Here is an 18,649-nt window from a genome sequence, read left to right as displayed (position 1 = left end):
AAACCAAAATTCAAAACCATCTAATGGTAGTTTGCAAGGAAGGGACATAAAAGGTAATTTCGGAGGGCAAAAAATAGAAGGAATTAAAAATTGAAGAAAAAAAAAGAGAGTGGCAAAGTTGGAAAAAAAGGGAAAAAGGAAAAACACATCTTTTGTTTGTGTTTAATGAAAATATTATTTTAATGAGTTAATTAAATCTGGTTTTGGTTAGGTTTGACCACTGCTCATTGGGTTCCAATTTTTCTATCTTTTTCTCTCTCTACAATTCTAAATATTCCTCTAATCTCTTTCTCTCTCCTCTACTTTTCCCTCTCTCTCTACAATCTTCACTTCTCAGCTTTTCCAATCTGCTTTCTTTGACTGGACAAGGGGGTTTTCGTCGACGAATCAAAACCACAAAAAGTTCCGATTTTTACCCATTTCGCTGCCCCTGGATCGCTTCACTCTGAGTTGCATGAGCTGCCATTTCTCGCAAAGGTTCGTTGAATTTTCATTCTTTGGTATCGATTCGAGTAATTTCGCCGTTTTCTGATGAAACTTTGCTTCGGAGTTTCATTTTTTGCTGTTTTTTATATCTGGGTTTTTTTTGTACTTTGATTTATACGTTAGTTTGTTGTTCATTTTCTTCTTGATTTTTCTATTTTTGTTTTATTTGGAAAATTTGTTGGAGGAGATCAAACTTAGCGGCTTGGATTTTTTTTACCTTGATATTGTGGAAAGAAATGGGATAAATGGGTTTGTCTGATTCTTTTTTTTTGTGTGTTATGGATCTGAATTGCTTTTCACTTAGTTAAATAGATGGAGCTTGTTAGTATTTTGCAATTGGGTAGTTCTGTTTATTTAATGGAGCATTTGGTCTATTTACATTTTTGTTTCTTCAGCACTTCTGAAAATTGGGGAGTGAGATGGGGGAAAATTTAAGTAATTTTACCATATACTATTTTATGGAAATGTGATGGACACAAGTTAGATGTAAGGCTTATAAGGTGAGTGGTTAACAGATTGGTGATTAATTGTAGTGTTTCGCTTTCAATTTATGGTGGTTGGTGCGTATGTGATTGTGGTAGTCTTAAGAATAGGTGACTCTTAGGAGTAGGGAATGAAAAGAGAAATGAAAATGAAAATCAGGAGTAAAGTTAAAGCATGTTTTATTGTCTTAAGATGTTATCACTGGAAAAATAGAATTCAGAAAATTTAAACAGTGAATAGCTATTTTGGTGCATTAATGATTCTCAATGTGTATATATCTCTGAAGTATCCGATCCGGTCCCCTGACCAAAGATCGCCATTCTAGGACCAAATTGATGTTTCCAAATTTTTTTGAGGGTCAAATTTGATGTGAAACGTTGATACACAGATATTAGTAGTAATGGTAGTTGGAATCGCTTGAGTTGTGATTCGATCATGGTAGTTGGAATCACGTGAGCTGTGTTTCAATACGAGTCCTCACTTCATTGATACAGATCACATGGACTTTCCTTATGTTACTGAAATTTCCTACCAATTGCTGGAACGATAGGACTATCAAATTTTCTGTGTTTTCAATGGTGTGAATCTCTAAGGGACATGGCGCCATGAGTTTCCTTATGTTACTGGATGAAGGTATGGTGTGTGGGTGGGACCAGATTCTCGTCGGTGCAGAGGCTTGCGAGATGTCTTCCAAAGTAGCTCTCAGTCATGCTCAGATGCAAGGGTGCAGTGGACCAATGATCAGAGGGTATGGGCCCTGTGGGTGATCCATTGATGACAAATCTCTGATGGGAGAATGCTTTCACATTGACAATTTGGGTGGGGGAGTGGATTAGATATGAATAATACAAAGTATCTGAGGACAGAGAGTCAGAGTACTTTCTGAAAATAAATTATTGTTTGTAATGCAGTTAGCCATATTCTAGCAATTAATGTTGATGGAGATAGAATTATGAAACGAATCCTATAATTAATGTACATAGAAAATGAATACAAATATTGATAGTTTTATTATGTGATAATGTTTTTTGTTATTTTTTAATTATTAGAATATGATGATTATTCATGAACCTTACGATCATGACAGGTTCTGTTTCATGATTTGAATGGTTAGGCATAAATTAGGAGAAAAATATGACAAACAAATGCTTCATCATTTTCCCTTTCTTGTTTCCTTCCAAACGTAACTCTACCAAGGGTTCTATATCAATGAGAATTCAAACTCATACTATGTTTTGAAACACCCCATTCTTTTTTATTTTTGTTTTTGCAGGCATAAAGAGTTCTCTACAACAACCAAGTTCTGTAAAAAGAATGGGGTGTTTCACTGTATTGAAGAGCAAGAAGAAAAAGTCTGATCCGATTACATATGTTAAACGTGTAAGCCATAATGAGCATGTGCCTACAGTGCTGCCTGAACCTCAAACTCGTACTCGCTCACTCCAGTCTGCTCCTCCTAGTTTTAAGACCAGAGTGAAACCCATTCAACCCATTAGTAAAGTCAATAGCAACAGAACAAGAACATTATCTGCCCCATCAACTCTTGATGCCGCAGAACAAGATGCTTTGGTCTCAATTGAGTATGAGGAACAAGAAGAGTCTAAACACCGAGCTGGATCAATGAAGGAGCGTTCATCTAGCCCACAACCCTTACCACTCCCATCCCCACAGGGTGGTGCTGTATTGAAGGCTATTGGCAGCTTTAAGTCAGTTACAGCTAGTGGTCCTCTATCTGCTTCTGGACCTTTGCCACTTCCACCTACCGGGTCACTTCGGAATTTTCTGTATGATGAAATTGCCACTGCATGTCACAATTTCTCTTCTGATAGATGCATGTCAGAATGTCTTTCATCCACCATATATAAGGCTTCTTTTGGTGATGATGTTTCAAGTTCGAAGAAGTTTGAAGCCACTGTCACACGACTTCACCCATCATCTCAGGTACTTTTCTCCACACTACGGTACTTAAGTTTCATCATTTAAATTATGTGTGGTGATTGCTGATTGGGTCATATTAATATCGGACACTTCTATCACCTAATATACAGAAATAATGCCTTGTTATCTTAGAATGGACAAAATCCAATGCTTAATGTATTTGAGATATGCTGTAAGCCTTGTATTGTGATCAGTTGAATTTAACCCATACACACGTCAGAGGAATTAGTATGGACATAAGAGTGATTTCAATAACCTTTTCAATATTCTTTTCCGTTTAACTTGTTATTAAACAGGGTCTCATCATAGTTCATCTTGTTATCCTCCTCTTATGTCTCCATACATAAGAGAGTGCTTAACCATAACAAATCAAAGCTTGAAATTGTTATGAATTACGTATTAAATATCTGCTGATTGAAACTTACTTATCACTTATTGGTAGCATTGTGTTATTTTTGTCTCTCATTTATGGACATTAAAGAATTTTAGTAACCTGAACATTCTAAAGTGGTCTAAAAGTATCTGTCTTCTTTCAGGGCTTGAAGGAATTCATAAATGAAGTTAACACTCTTGCATCCTTGCAACATCCGAACCTCTGTAAATTGCTAGGATTTCATGCTCGAGAGAGTTCAGAACATAGAATGTTGGTTTATGAGAGGCTATACCATGGAAGCTTGGATCGCTTGTTGTATGGGAGATCTGATGGGCCATTAATAGATTGGAATACAAGAATGAAAATTGCTATATGTGCTGCACAAGGTTTAACTTTCTTGCATGAAGAAGGGCCATTTCAGGTACAAAAACAATAATAATAGTCTTATCCTACTAGGCAAGGTTGAATATGTGTGTGTGTGTGTGTGTGTGTGTTATATACATTGTCATTGGATTCCACTAAACCAAATTCTTAGGAATATTATTCATTCAGGTTTCTTTTAATAGTTTCTTACGATATGCAATATGTTGTACGAGTGTCTCTAGTGTCTTTTTGTGTGTCTCCAAACAATCTTAACTGAATTTCTGTTTTCTTTTTGTCAATATGTGCAGTACAACTATTTTCTTGTATATAATAATTCCACATCTATGCTCTTATTACATGCATCCATCTTGGCATACTACTACTACAACACTTTTTTTGTCCGTTAGAAGTCTAGAATTATCAACATCATAGGCTATAGTTGGTTATATGACATTAAAATAAAACTTCAATTTGGATCATATGTATGTCTTTCCCATTTGCGTGTGGAGTTTAGATTTCATCAAGCTTTTGTTTTTCATAATTTGGAGTAAATGATTTCAAGGATGCTATTATTATTATTATTACAGTTAAGTATACACCAGTTTTTTAATCTTCGCTGACATACTTCTTTCTGTCTGCAGGCAATGTATAATGAATTCTCAACAGCCAACATACAGATTGACAAAGATTTCAGTGCAAAGCTTTCAGGATATGGTTGTGTTGGACATATTCCGGAGGAAGAGATTTCAAGCAGTTCATCTGTAAGTTCTTCAAGTCATGAGTGTTTTGTGTTGTTCTAACCATCAGAGTTGATTATATTTTTCCATCGTTCTCTACTCATTTTTTTGTGAATATCTGTTGTCATTCGTGATATTCATGAATTTATTTGTTATTATCCAGGCTGTTGGAAACCTATCAATGGAGACACTGGAGAAAGGAATGCTCACCCCAAAGAGCAACGTATGGAGCTTTGGAATATTTCTTCTGGAGCTACTTACAGGAAGAAAGAATCTTGATAGCCGTCACCCAAAGGAAGAGAGGAATTTAGTGAAGTGGAGCCGGCCCTTCCTAGCCGACAACTACCGTCTGTCGTTGATCATGGATCCTCAACTCAAGGGTCGATTTCCTTCTAAAGCAGCAAGAACAATAGCTGACATTGCACAAAGATGCCTTCAAAAGGAGCCATCAGAGAGACCTACCATGAGAACTGTTGTTGAGCATCTAAAGATGATACAGGATTTGAAATACTCATGCAGGTTCCCTCTGCAAGAGCCAGCATCGAACTCTGGAAAACATATGTCAAGATCACCAAGTCTGAATGGCATCATCTGCCCAGTACCAAGGTTGAATTTCTCACCATCACCACCATCTGGGGTTCCAGCAATAGCTGTTTCACCTCCAAGATGGTCTGGTGGAGTGCCCCTTCTACCACCTCGTGCATGTTCTTCCAGTCTCTCTCTGGAGGAGCTTGATAGGCAGGAAAGCCGCAAGTCATCATCCTCAGCCTCTAGAAGGGCTAGTGTTGAAGGATTTTGATTGTGTATAATGTTCATTTTTTATTTATTATTTTTTTTGGTGTGATTCAACACAAATTTATAGGAGATAAAGATGTGGTTCCTCCACCTTTTAATCCCTCAGTGTGATGCCGAGAGGATGTTCTTTTGTAGATAGTGCAAAGGTTGGTTAAGTGGGTTCAATTAGTTACCCCCATTTATATGAAAAATTATATGCTCTTTTACCATATTTCTCCTCTCTCTGCAACCCCAGTACAAAATCTATGGCTATGGTGGCATCGGAGAAACTACTTCTGTCAATATGCTTATACATCAACATACAATCATATTTGGTCATGTAGAAAAACAAGAATCATGACATACTATCAATTTTTCAACCACAATGTGTGAATTTTCTATCACTTGGTTTTCGAAAAGTATTTTATAACATTACAGAACCCTAATACTAATTTATGGAATGTCATAAATTAATAACATTCTAGAATTTAGTTTCTAAAATAATTAAAATTTATTGCATTTCAAAATTTAACTTTTGGAAGTTTATAAAATCTGAATAAAATTGAGAATACAATTAATTTAGGCTTTTATTGTTCGATAAATAATATATGATTAACATTACTTTATAAATAAAATAGGATTATCAAATACTAACTACAATTCTATATAAAACAATTCATAAAATAATATAAATAATTACATCAGTTAATTTTAATTAAAAATAGTATAAATTAAACCGTATATTATATATATAGTATAATTTATAAAATTAAAACTTAGCATTTACATTCATTTATAGACACTATAACTTAATTATATTTTTAGTCACTATTTCAACAAATTTGTTTAGAGAAAAATAAGACTTTCTCGGTTTTTATCACATATTTCCCCATATTAATTAATTTTTACTCCTCTAAAATAATATGAATAACTAATTACCCACTGCAATATTAGTTATAACTACACTGAAATTCATTAATTTATATCTAATTTTTATTCATTTATATTATTCTTCTGCCCGTCTAATATAGTTTAAGTTTAATTCTCTTTTACTAATTTGTTTTGGAAATTAATAGAGGTTGAAAAATATTTCTAAACCCGAAAGTTGGAAACAGATCACAGGCTATTACTAGTTAGGTGTCTCAAAACTCTTGTATTTTGCACAAAAAGAATGAAAAATATTCATAATAGTTGTAGAATAGAATATAAATATTATAAATAAATATATTTTATTAAAAGTTTTAATTATTTAAAATAAACATTTATTATACGGTTTGCAAGATTGAAATTGGTAACTAAAAGGAATAATTTAAATTTAGAAAAAACGAAAAAATCTTGTAAAATTGAATTTAAAAGAAAATAATAAAAAAAAATATGTTTTTAAATTTTGTTGGAAACACGTAAATTGAGCCAAAGTGGTGTTCAGGTGGCGAAACAGAAGAAAGTCTCTTATCTTCTTTGTAAGAACAACACCAAGAAAGAAGCATTTACAGTTTGGAGCAACAATGGTGGCGGGAATCGCAAACTTGAAGCTTAACCTTTCGGCATTTTCCTCTTCAATGTCGAGTTTCACAGCTTCCTCCTCCTCCTCTTCGTTCCCCTCTCTTCTTCCAATGCGAACCCCTTCTTCTTCTAAACCCCGATTTTTCAGTGAGTCACCTCGTTCCTTTCCACGCTTTCTCTGACCATGTTCCACTCTTTGCTGACGTGTGCCCTTTCTTTCAGGAATTTACGCCTTGACCAGCAACGACATCAAGGTGGGCACCAACCTCGAAGTCGATGGTGCTCCTTGGCGCGTGATAGGTATTTTTTTTTTGCCGCACTTGTGAACGGTGGTTTTGGCTCTGGATTGTGACGGTTCTTGACTTGGCTTGCGTTGCACGCTTTAGAATTTCTCCATGTTAAGCCTGGAAAAGGTGCGGCGTTTGTGAGGACCAAGTTGAAGAATTATATCACGGGGAACACGGTGGAGAAAACATTTAGAGCTGGAAGCTCGGTAATGAACATAAAATTGCAATGCTTCTGCTTAATCACTGCGTTTGATTTTATTTATAGGTTCAATAGATGACTGTTTGGGTTCTGTCTTTAGTTTTGGGGATTGAGGGAGATAAGTTTTGTTTTTTGTTGGAAAGTCCGTTTAATTGTCATCACCCATGGCTCTCCTTAATTGCGACCTGTGGCAGTGGTTGGTTGTCAATGACTCAGAGGATTACCTCTGGAGTGTTGACTGGAACGGTTGATTGAATTGTTATAGTGCATGTTTGGATATCCACCACTGTATTTAATTTGTGTTCCGATCTTAAGTTGGTATTATGTTAGACTCATGGCGTTTGAGCTATTTTTAACTTTGGCTTTTGTGGGCATTCGTGGGCATTTGTGGTTGTCCTTAAAAGTTGTTTTAGTGAGTCAAGAAAAGATGTTTATAAACTATCCTTGAACTTGATTCTTAAGCAATACGAGGTTGTTTTGAGGGATGGAATAATTTGATTTCTAGATTCAAAGGAAGATCAATTGAGTAGTGTCTTTTGGGGCTAGAGATGGAAGGAGATAGGATTATCCCTGGTAAGTCAGCTTAAGAGTTACCACCTTCGCTTCGCCTTAACTGTGGCTTATAAAGTTTGTTGTCAGTGTCTCAAAAATAACTATGTATGAAAAAGTTGACTACAAATGTGAAGTGAAACATCTTAGTGTGCAAGAGTAATTACTCTCAAGGATTGAGATCCCGTGTCAAGTAGAGAGATGATATCACCAATGTAGCTGTTGTCTTTATGAAACATGGGTTGTCCTTACTTTAAATCACCAATGTAGAGGAGTTTCTCTACTGAAAAAAAGTTCTAGATTTCCAGTATGAAAGATCTTAAAAACACTTTTACTTTGTATCCAAATAGTCCCGAAGCTGACATTCCAAGACTTATGCTTTTTGTTACCTTTCTCCATTAAAAAATAAAGATGGGTGAGACTATTTTTCAGGTAGTTGCTAAAAATTTGGATTTTTGGGTTTACCTTTTCTCATTTCATTTGTTCCCTTTTCTGACAGATTGACCTAGCAGATGTATACAAGGAAACAAAGCAGTTCACGTATAAAGATGGTGCTCAATTTGTCTTCATGGACTTGGTATTATCTGCGACGCATGATTATATAAACTAACAAATTATAGATATGTACATTTTGCTGTTTCTGACTAAATATAATCTCTACCTATGGGTTACGAACTCAAGACTATTGTGAAGATTTATAAAATAATTCAATTAGGTTTATTCTCTCTTTTCCAATAGTTCTTTTTCATTTATTACTTGCAATTAGTTAACTAACGAATAATGTACTTAGTTTTGCCATTGCCTCTGTTTAATTTGCTTGTTTTAATTTTCGCAGAGTACATACGAGGAGTTTCGTCTGGGTGAAAAGGAAATCGGAGACAGAACAAAGTGGCTAAAAGAAGGAATGGACTGCAATTTGCTGTTATGGAATGGAAAAGTAACAATGTCCTCTCATAATATATTATGCCTTGCAGTGTCTCAGACTTTTAATTTTCCAGACCACTTATGATAAAAGTTATAGGACAAGAAGTGGCCTGGTTCTCAAATTTTTATTTATTTAAATATCTTTAAATTTGTTGGTTGCAACTTTTATCCACTTTAATGGTGTTTCACTTTTATAGAAGGGCTGCATTTTTTTTTCCTGAAAGCTTGAATGATCTTGGTCTGCAGTGGTACATACATGTTATGGAGTTATATATTTTTATATAATTATACTCTTGAATTTTTGTTTCTCCCAAATGCTGTTTTGTCCAGGCTGCTGAGATTAAACTTAATTGTTTTTTTCACGCTTGATCGGTTCAAAGTGTGCTCTAATAGTTATTAGTGGTTTTAGATGTGCTTTGCATGGTAACTAAGATTCTTGCTTATGCATAGATTAGGAGGTACAAGGCTTCTCTAACATGACTTTATTTTTTCTGTCCAGAGTGAGTAGTGTGGTTTTAGTATACGTCCTTGATCTGATTTAAAGTATACTGTGATCTTAACCTACTATCGTCTAAGAGTAGAGACACCTTTGCATGATCACTTCAGTGACAAAATCACGCTAGAGGAGCATTTTCTGATTAGCAGTATTGCATTTAAAAATAAAAAGATATGTGCAGTTGCTGCAACTGTTCTTGTTTAACAGGTTGTCACTTGATATTTTTTCAGGTTATTGATGTTGATCTCCCTATCACAGTTAAGCTTACTGTAGTTGACGTGGACCCAGGACTTAAGGGTGACACAGCCCAAGGTGATATACCATTTTGTTTATACTGCAAACTTCTACTATTATGACCAATTTATATTGCAAACATTGTAAACCATATTTGTAGCCAAAAAAAATTGCTACAATAAAATGAAAATATTGTCTCTCATCAGCTAGAAGATGATCCTTATAATGGTCTTTATGGATCTGTCAAGCGATGAGTTCCTCTAAATGCATAATTCACAATTTGGCATCAGAAATCCATTAAGAAAAAGCAGTTTGAATAGTTTTATTGTTGGTCTTATAAAAGCTAAGATGTATTGAATAGTGGTCAGGATAGGCTTATTAATCAAACCTGTTATCAAAGGGAACACGGTGTGATACCCCATTATGATATTTACTGTTTGTTTCCCTCCATTGTCCTGTATAAATTTTCTTCTTACCTTTCCTTGTAGAACTTACTAAGTCTCTGATGACAAAATTTGATTGACAGGTGGAACAAAACCGGCCACACTCGACACTGGCGCTGTTGTCAATGTCCCACTTTTTGTAAATGTCGGTGATGAAATATTAGTTGATTCAAGAACTGGACAGTACATGAGCCGTGCTTAAGATTTCGCATCAAATTTTGTAATCCAAATCCCGAGAATTCTTGTTCATTTTGTTCTTTTAACTTTTTAGGAAATAATTTACCAATGAAGATGGATTACGTTCATTAACATTAGCAAACTGGCAGTCTTCTATAACATTGAGTTAAAATTGTGTTGTAATATATTTGCGATACTCAAGTTCTTACAGTGATTCGGCTATAATTATGGTACATAACGTTCTTACAGAAAAAACCCAGGCATAGTAACCTTGAAATTGTTCCGTGCAATGAAAAAGAAAATCAGCTTATACGATATGTACATTGTTTTCATTTTTTTATTGGAACTAGTTAAAAGTTGACAACATTTTCGATAAACACTTCCATAAAAATAAACGAAATGAATTTTTTTCATAAATTAAAAAGATCTAATATATATGTTAGTGTATAGAAGTTTTCTCCTGCAACTTAAAAAAAAATTATTTTAAACTTGTACGTGAATTAATTTTAGTTTGCGGAAAATTTCTTCTTTTCCTAAATGTTTTTATTGGAGAAACTTGTCTAAAGATGCATATGGTTGTCATCTAATTTAACATGATAATTTAAAGAAAAGTGTGTAATCATATGGCAATAAGTTCAGGTTTATTTGTGTAGTTTGTGCCCATAACTTGTAGTATCGAGTATTTTAGATAGTCATGACACCTTATAATCTCAGTTCAAACGACGAACTTTATCTGTACACATGAGATATCGATAACCAACTTATTAAATGTCTAACTCACCATAGCTTTGTCACAAGCCAACGGCAAACCCCTTATGATCTAAACACAACAATAATGGTATTGCATCTACACCTCTTCTCCACTCAGAGCAGAAGTAGCACTTCTCTTTCCACAACTCGGTTCATCTAAATCTCTTGTAATTGCAACTCTTTTTGTGAACGTCAGTAACATCATTGCATCTTAACAGAGGAATTGAACTTAACTTGTAGCTTTGCCCTCCAATACTCATAACATGACTTGCCTGCTTTCGTCCCATTCACAAACTCTGTTGCCCTTTACAGGAAATTCCTCATCCACTTGTTAGTATGTTGCAACTAAATTTCCAAGTCAGCGTCTTTAATCTACATTAACCTGAATAACTAACTCAACCTAGTCACTTGCAGTTCCTCCCACCCGATTACATTTAGCCTAGGTTCCCTAGTAGGGAAAACACCTAGCTTCAGGGCAGAACCAAACAAATTACAAGCACAAAACAGTCTGCCCTCTTCATTCAGTTCTTTGATCAGCACATCATAAGAAATTTTACTGGGAATTCCCCCACTTGCATGCAAAAGGACCAAAGTTGACACTGCATCATCCACTCTTCCTCCTGCACAAAGCCCTAGAATCACTTTGTCAAAGGTAATTGCCTCCGGAGAATATCCTAATTCAACCATCTCATTCACAGTTGCAAAAGCATGATCAAATCTCTTCCCCACACACAGTGCCTGGATCATCACCTCAAATGTCCGCTGGTCAACCACTGGACCCCTCTCTTTCATTTTCTCAAACACATCATATGCATCCTGAAGAAGACTGTTTTTCCTCCTTGACCTCTTACACAAACGCCTCACCAGAGTCCCCATCAACCTCACATCCACCTCCAACCCAAGCCCCACCATTTTCTTGTACACCCCAAGGGCTGCTAGAACTTCATTCCACTTCAACAACCCATGTAGCACAGTGTTGTAACTAACACAATCAGGAATACACTCATGCTCCTTCATCAGCTCCAGCACGGCGGCACCCTCCACTGGTCTCCCCTCTCTAGAATACCCTTGAATTAAGGTGTTAAACATGACCACACTGGGCTCCAATCCCATTCCAACAACTTCATCGAGCAACTCCATTGCTTCACCTGACCTCCCCACTTTGCACAATCCATCCATCACAGCAGTGAAAGAATAAATATCTGGCTCCAATGAGGTTCCCTTCATACCCATCAACATCTCAAGTGCTTCATCCACCTTCCCCACATAGGACAAACCCTTGAGCAAGCAATTCTTTGCCTGAACACCGGCCTTATAACCCTTTCTTCCCATGGCCTCAAAAGCCTCCCTTGCCTTGTTCACTCTCCCCCTTTTGCAAAGGGAGCTTATGAGAACGGTGAAGGTTGCAGCATCCGGTCGAAATCCTTTTTCCAGAGCAGTGTCCAATGCCCTCTTGGCTTCATCCATGTCGTTTTTCTCACAGTGGCACCTTATCATGATGGAGTGGGTACAACAATCTGGCACAAGTTGGAAAGAGGGGAGCTTTGCGAAGAGACTGAGACAAATATCAAGCTCTTGTGCAATTACCAGGGCCATGAGAAGGAGATTGAAATCTGATATGGTTTGGAATTCAGGGTCTTTCTCTAGGATTTGTAGCATTTGGATTTTGTTGTTGGAGGATGACAAGGTTGTGATCCTGTGGACAAGACCTTTGATTCGAAACCTAGTGGCTCTGTCCTCAAAATTGAGGTCATTTATTGTTGTATGTGTGATGGGTGAAGGGTAAGTGGCAGAGAGCGAGAGGGATATCTTTCGTGCTCGGATACTACGGGTGGAAATGTTGATTTTCGTAGCAATATCTGTGAAAAGAGGGGTATTTAGAATACAAGATTGTAAAACATGGTAGCACGTTGGAATTGAAGAAGGCATGACCATTAACTTTGAAGGAGGAAGCGTTGTTGTGTGTGTCTCTCTCTCTGTCTTTGATATTTATCTTCTCTTCCTTTCGGGATAAATGAAACCTTTTCTTTTCTGACACAAACCTTTTTGTCTTTTTCATTTGGTTTTAGTCTTCCGTTTAAAATAACATCAGAATAGAAAACAAAGACAAAACAAAATATAAAAGGTATCTAATTGAGCATAAAATATACAATGAATTTTATATGAAATGTACATGATTGTAAATTAAAAGTGTCCTGAACAAAACATTTCATTTATTGAAAAGAATAAAACTCTCAGTATATCACCATATGCATAAGCTGCCTTCCATTTTTGTGCATTCAGTTGGGAGCTTCTTGATGAACAGTGAAGAACTTTACATTCAGCGTAGGGTAATCCCCTAAAACAAAAGCATTCTGGGATCAAAACCATGTTTCTGATGCAGGAACAGAAACCAGTTCCATATGTCTGAAACTAAATGTTGTGGAGACATATAGCAGTAATGCATTATGCACAATAATATATATATATATATATATATATATATATATATATATAGACGGTAATAATAAAAATGATGATCATAATGAAAACTTTGGTAGCATATAGTACTAGATATCAGAAGCGCAGTGATTTGCTAAAGGCCTTGAAAGACAGCAAATCCTTATCAACGGAGGCTTGTTTTCTTCCCTCTCTCTTCCTACCGATAAATGGTTTCAGCAGTTTCTTCAACACCTTGTGAAACCCTGATCCACCTCCACCACCACGATGACGTGGCGCTTGCATCAGCACTTGATTCACCAGAGGTATCGGAGCAGCGCTGATGAGTCGCGGGTGTGACTTCTGCAACTTTGGTTCTGAGAGGCTGCGACCCAACATCACCCTGCTGAGCTGTGCCGCGTGTGCCTCAAACGACAGCCTCTCGAACTCGTCCAACAAACTGCTCTGTCGGTCGCCAAACCTCGTTCCGACCACTTCCATTTTCCGCGCTGTGGTTCCGACCAACACTTGTTCTCACTTGTTTATAAGTGAAATTTGACGGTTGCAGGCTTAAAGGGTTTGCATGTTTTTACTTGATGTGTGTGTGGAGTGAGTGAGTGAGTCTCTTTCTTCTTCCTTTTCTGCTTTTGTTAGGTTAAAGATTGGTTGGAAGAGTCGTCCTTGTCTAAACAAAGTATCAGATTCACCATTCTCGCCATTTTTCAAAACCACCATTTTCAGTGTTTTCATTCAAGTCATAACTTCCAAAATCAATTTTCGCACCAAAACACACGTCTTTTCACTATAATTCAATTTTTCGATTCTCCAACAATTCAAACCTGTCAAATACTTTCTTAAGGTTTTATATTTGCATGTTCTTTATTTAGTATAAATATTTAATTTTACAGTAATGCAGGATAAAAATATTATTTATTTTTAGTCGCAAATTATTTATTTAGTTTCTAATAGATGTCTCTTTATTTATCACTAACTTTTTGATCCAAAATATAGTAAAAAATTGATGATGAAGCACACTATCAAAAATAAGACATTTGGTAATGTAATGTATGAAGATCAAATTTTTTTTTAAAAATAAATAAAAACTCAAAAAAATTAAGCTTTTCTGTCTTAAATGTGTATTAATATTAATATATATAACACAAGTTAAAAAGTACTTTAAACTAGTTTGGATTGGAAAAGATATATATAATACAAGTTGTAGTTAGGTTGAGTTTGAATTAAAAATATATAATTAATGAAACCAATCTAAACTAAATTCATTGGTTTGATTTGAATTATAGGTCCAAATCTGATAAACACGAAATAATTAAAGTATAATTTTAATTAGGTTTAATTGCTTCCTTTGTCCCCAGTTTGGTTGAATTGTGTCAAATTCATCCTCATTTTTAAAAAAGTTTCATTGTCGTCCTCACGTGGTATAAAAGTGTCAATTGAATCCAAACATAGAAAAAATCTGTGTCAAAGTAGTCATTTTTCCTATATCTCTGTGTCTTCCTTTCATATGTCACTTCTCTGGAGCTATGAAAAGCCTTAAATTGGATAAGGTAAAATGAATATCTGTACTTGATTGTATGAAAGGAAGACACAGAGATATAGAAAAAATGACTACTTTGACACAAATTTTTTCTATGTTTGGATTCAATTGACACTTTTACACCACGTGAGGACGACAATGAAACTTTTACACCACGTGAGGACGATAATGAAACTTTTTTAAAAATGAGGATGAATTTGACACAATTCAACCAAACTGGGGACAAAGGAAGCAATTAAACCTTTTAATTAAGTTAAACAGTTTACAACTAATATTATTGAAATCGATTTTAAGTAACTTTTTGAAAACAGATCAGTGATGATTCATATTCAGTTGAATCAAGTATAATCACTAATAGAATTTTGTTAGCGGTAATCTTAAGGACAACACTTAAATAATTAAAAGTATAAAATTTATTAAAAAGTATAAAATTTGATAATATGAATTTCGTAATTTCTATTTATTTATCTATTTATAATACTTGATGATATGAATTTCGTAATTTCAATTTCTTTCATTTTGCTTGTTGCTGAGTTTAAATTAATTAAACAAAAAAAACATTATTGAGTGTATGTTAGGGATCTTAACTTCGTATTCGAGAAGCTATATAATTATATGCAACACTTTATTCTTTCTTGCCTCAAAGAAAATATGTTTCATCTTTTCTATTCTTTTTGGAAGATTATGTGCCAAAGAAGCTGCACCAAAAAGGATATGTATTAGTTTTATTTACAGATTTTGTTCTGTATAAAAAGTTAGATTTATAAAATTAAATTCATACTTCATTTAAAAAAATATATACCACTAAATTTTATATAAAAATATTTATGAACATAATAACTTATTAGTTATTAATTAAATACAAAACAAATTGTAACATTCCAAAAATATAGCTGCAAAAATATAGCTGCAAACCATATTCCAGAGTACTTATATTTACAATAAAAATAGAACAATTACAGGAAATAAAGTTTAACTTACAGTTATCCTAAAATAACCCTAAATTAAAAACTTTACAGAAACCTACACTGATACAACCCAAAGGACAGACTGATCGGTCATACAAGAAGTGTATTAACCAAACGGTCCTATACTAAATACCAAACAAAGTCAAGACCGAATGGTCTTACTCTCAGCGGAGACCATCCTTTTCTGCCAGCGCCTGCTCCAGAGAAGCTTCTGCGCCTTCTGCTCACACCCACAAAGTGATCATCACAAAGACAAGGACGACCGAACGGACAACATGACAAGACAAGAAAATAAGGGTAAGCTAGTGTAATTTAATTAACTATGTAAACAGATAACTCACATAAATCTGATATAAATCAATAAGTCCCTCATGCAACAAACAATCATACATTTCCAACCATAATCATACAACAATGCATGCATTGATTGTTCACTTTACTCTGATTGTCCAGACTGTATGAATTATGTAGCTACGGCGTTCTTGCACTCGTGGAAAGGTAATCTGAAAAATCATCAGAATTACCACAGTTGGAAACTCAAGCCGCCACACGAGGTTAGCCCTTCATCCCTCACTGTAGCTGGAAACCCAAGTCTAAACATGAGTTTAGTTTGATAGCTGGAACCCCAAGCTATATGTAACCAGGCCTCCTGCTATTCTCACCACATGCGCCACCATTCTTTACTTGAGACTTGGTGACCATTAGAATGTCAGGATGAACGACAGCTTAGTCTGACCATATTCATACTTTACAATTCCATAACCATTTTTGAGATATTCCTCCTTGGAACACTCATTCATATCCATATAATACAAATCACATCATACTTCTTCATATCCATACTATTCAATTCATATCACATTTAAGTATAATCAAATTGATCAGTAAAACAACCAACATTCTTGAATACGACGGAACGGGAGAAACTTTCCCTACATAATAACATAACCGAACGGTCATTTAAGAGCAAGACTTAAGCATGAGCCTAACACAATTTTAAGACCGAATACTAGAACAATCGAAAACTAGAGTTAAACCGAACGTTTTTACCTTATGCCGAACACTATCGGCTTAGACCGAACACTTTGTGACTGGTGGAGACCGATTACTCACTTCCCAAAGGACAGGACCGAACGATTCATAACAGATAAGACTAAAGAAGTGGTTGTACACTATTTAGGACCGACCACTAAGAGAGACCAAAAGATCGTTAACAGGTAAGGCACATCAGAGGCCGAACGTAGTTAAGACCGAACACAAATACCAAATCGAGTACTAGTGCAAGACCGAGCACTATCTAGACCAAGTGCTAGTACAAGACCGAGCACTACCAAGATCAAGCACTTACCAAGAACGAGCGCTAGTACAAGATTGAGCACTACCAAGACAGTACATGACCGAGCGCTATCACTAGCATAACGGTTAGTACAAGACCGAGTGCTTAGTGCATCACCGAGCACTACTAAGACCGAGTGCTGGCATATGACTGAGCACTACCGAGACCGAGCGGTAGTACAAAACAAGCACTACCGAGACCGAGCGCTACTAAGGCCGAACGATCATGAACTGGGAGGACTTCAAAGAAACCGAACCCAATTAATAACCGAACGTAGAAGAAGGACGAACGGTCAACACTAACCATTTCAGCATTCTGCATAATTCTGCAGAACTTCTGCAGAATTATGAACAACACCCAACATGACCATTTGTAAACACTTTGGCTAACTTCAAATCCTCACAACTTGAATCATATATCGATACACACCTAATTGGATATACTTAAACTTCAATAACACTAATCTAAAGAGTTTTATGACAAATTTCTCCTTAAAATACATAGAAATAAGAACCCAAGAACCCAAAGTCAGATTTCTCACTTCCCATACCCTACCGAAGAACTTAAAGACTCTAACCAATCTAACTAAACATGCTCAGACACAATTCATTACCAAATTTCATTTTTAGGTTCAACTTCTCAATTCCTCTCATTTACTTTCTGCAACCAAGTACCAACCGAACACCATTTCAGCAAAAAAAAAACGAACAGTTCACAGGACCTCGATCATACATATAAATCAACACAATCTTTCAATCATACATGCATACATTTAAACAACCAATTCCAATACAGAAAACGTTAATTAAATTACTAACTTCCCTTACCTCAAACAGACCGAACAACTTCTATCCTCTAGAAATTTGTGCCTAATTTCAAAAATTCTATAAACACCTAAAGCTCACCGATTGATGAGAAGAGTTCAACCAAAGGACCAAAAATGTGATCAGAATTGGGAAAAGAACACTGATGAACACATGCAACCAGAAACTTGGCTTGCATGTGTTTAAAAGTTACAGAATCTAACAATAATTTAAGAAAACAAGATTTACCAACTCTAAACCAGACTTTGATCGATGGAGATTGAAGATCTTGACTCCCAAATTGCTTAGACGGTGGTTGTTTGAGGAAAAGATGAAAGGAGATGAAGAATTTCTAGAGAGAAGAAGGAGAAAAGGTAGAGGTTTGAGTTTTTAGAGAGATGTAGATTTATGAGAAAATGAGATGAGCTGTGGTTTGGGAAATTCTATAAAATATTAAATCTCTTTTGATTGAGACATCTATCCCTCCCTTCGAGGTGTCATTTTCAGGGTTTTACGCAAATCAAGTCTCTTTTCATGTAACTAAAATTTACATAAGTTAATCATCAATTACTTGGTCCTACAATATTCACAAATTTTTAGTAAAAATAATATGCAATTAATTTTTTTATGAGAAATTTTATTAACTGTGTCACAAAACTCTATTAAAATAAAATAAACTGTGTTACTTTGTAAATTATGTTCTAGTGGATAGTCTCGTTGAAGATGTTTTTGTTTTTCAAAATTAAATTATTATATACTTTAAATAGTTTACTTCAAGGCCAAAATCACATAATCTTAAAAACAATAACAAATTTAAAACTAAAAAACAAAGAGAACATGGTAGCGAAAAATA

General features: G+C 35.3%; 3 protein-coding genes across 5 annotated transcripts; 2 read left to right on the top strand and 1 right to left on the bottom strand.

Moving 5' to 3' along the window:
• Window positions 1-234: 234 nt before the first annotated feature.
• Window positions 235-5,386, top strand: LOC108329686 (probable serine/threonine-protein kinase PBL1). Of its 3 annotated transcripts, none has more exons than XM_052873784.1 (6): window positions 235-477; window positions 1,603-1,717; window positions 2,243-2,910; window positions 3,444-3,701; window positions 4,285-4,404; window positions 4,544-5,386. In XM_052873784.1, the coding sequence occupies exons 3-6, from the start codon at window positions 2,284-2,286 to the stop codon at window positions 5,177-5,179; spliced, it is 1,641 nt and encodes a 546-aa protein (XP_052729744.1). In that variant the 5' UTR covers window positions 235-477; window positions 1,603-1,717; window positions 2,243-2,283; the 3' UTR covers window positions 5,180-5,386. The 3 variants fall into 3 exon arrangements, with proteins under 3 accessions (XP_052729744.1, XP_052729745.1, XP_017419510.1); XM_052873785.1 differs by having other exon boundaries at window positions 1,520-1,717; XM_017564021.2 differs by lacking the exon at window positions 1,603-1,717 and having other exon boundaries at window positions 236-477.
• A 1,175-nt stretch (window positions 5,387-6,561) lies between these two features.
• LOC108328072 (uncharacterized) lies at window positions 6,562-10,191 on the top strand. The gene is made up of 7 exons (XM_017561860.2): window positions 6,562-6,804; window positions 6,880-6,957; window positions 7,044-7,150; window positions 8,192-8,269; window positions 8,528-8,629; window positions 9,343-9,424; window positions 9,873-10,191. Exons 1-7 carry the CDS (start codon window positions 6,660-6,662, stop codon window positions 9,989-9,991), a joined length of 711 nt encoding a protein of 236 aa, XP_017417349.1. The 5' UTR covers window positions 6,562-6,659; the 3' UTR covers window positions 9,992-10,191.
• A 457-nt stretch (window positions 10,192-10,648) lies between these two features.
• Window positions 10,649-12,733, bottom strand: LOC108328106 (pentatricopeptide repeat-containing protein At5g39710). The gene has a single exon (XM_017561900.2). It carries the CDS (start codon window positions 12,649-12,651, stop codon window positions 11,107-11,109), a length of 1,545 nt encoding a protein of 514 aa, XP_017417389.1. The 5' UTR covers window positions 12,652-12,733; the 3' UTR covers window positions 10,649-11,106.
• Between the last annotated feature and the right edge of the window lie 5,916 nt (window positions 12,734-18,649).

The sequence above is a fragment of the Vigna angularis genome, chromosome 2 (assembly GCF_016808095.1).
Source record: "Vigna angularis cultivar LongXiaoDou No.4 chromosome 2, ASM1680809v1, whole genome shotgun sequence".
NCBI lineage: Eukaryota > Viridiplantae > Streptophyta > Magnoliopsida > Fabales > Fabaceae > Vigna > Vigna angularis.
Note: the sequence above shows the minus strand (reverse complement) of the source record. Positions and strands in the feature narration are given on the sequence as shown.

What these genes read in the sequence shown, in the direction of transcription:
- LOC108329686 (XM_052873784.1), top strand. Translation starts at nt 2,284, where the DNA reads ATGGGGTGTTTCACTGTATTGAAGAGCAAGAAGAAAAAGTCTGATCCG. An exon ending in ATGAAGAAGGGCCATTTCAG is followed by an intron (nt 3,702 to 4,284) that starts GTACAAAAACAA and finishes TTCTGTCTGCAG; the next exon opens with GCAATGTATAATGAATTCTC. An exon ending in AGATTTCAAGCAGTTCATCT is followed by an intron (nt 4,405 to 4,543) that starts GTAAGTTCTTCA and finishes GTTATTATCCAG; the next exon opens with GCTGTTGGAAACCTATCAAT.
- LOC108328072 (XM_017561860.2), top strand. Translation starts at nt 6,660, where the DNA reads ATGGTGGCGGGAATCGCAAACTTGAAGCTTAACCTTTCGGCATTTTCC. An exon ending in TGCTCCTTGGCGCGTGATAG is followed by an intron (nt 6,958 to 7,043) that starts GTATTTTTTTTT and finishes TGCACGCTTTAG; the next exon opens with AATTTCTCCATGTTAAGCCT. An exon ending in TGCTGTTATGGAATGGAAAA is followed by an intron (nt 8,630 to 9,342) that starts GTAACAATGTCC and finishes ATATTTTTTCAG; the next exon opens with GTTATTGATGTTGATCTCCC.
- LOC108328106 (XM_017561900.2), bottom strand. Translation starts at nt 12,651, where the DNA reads ATGGTCATGCCTTCTTCAATTCCAACGTGCTACCATGTTTTACAATCT.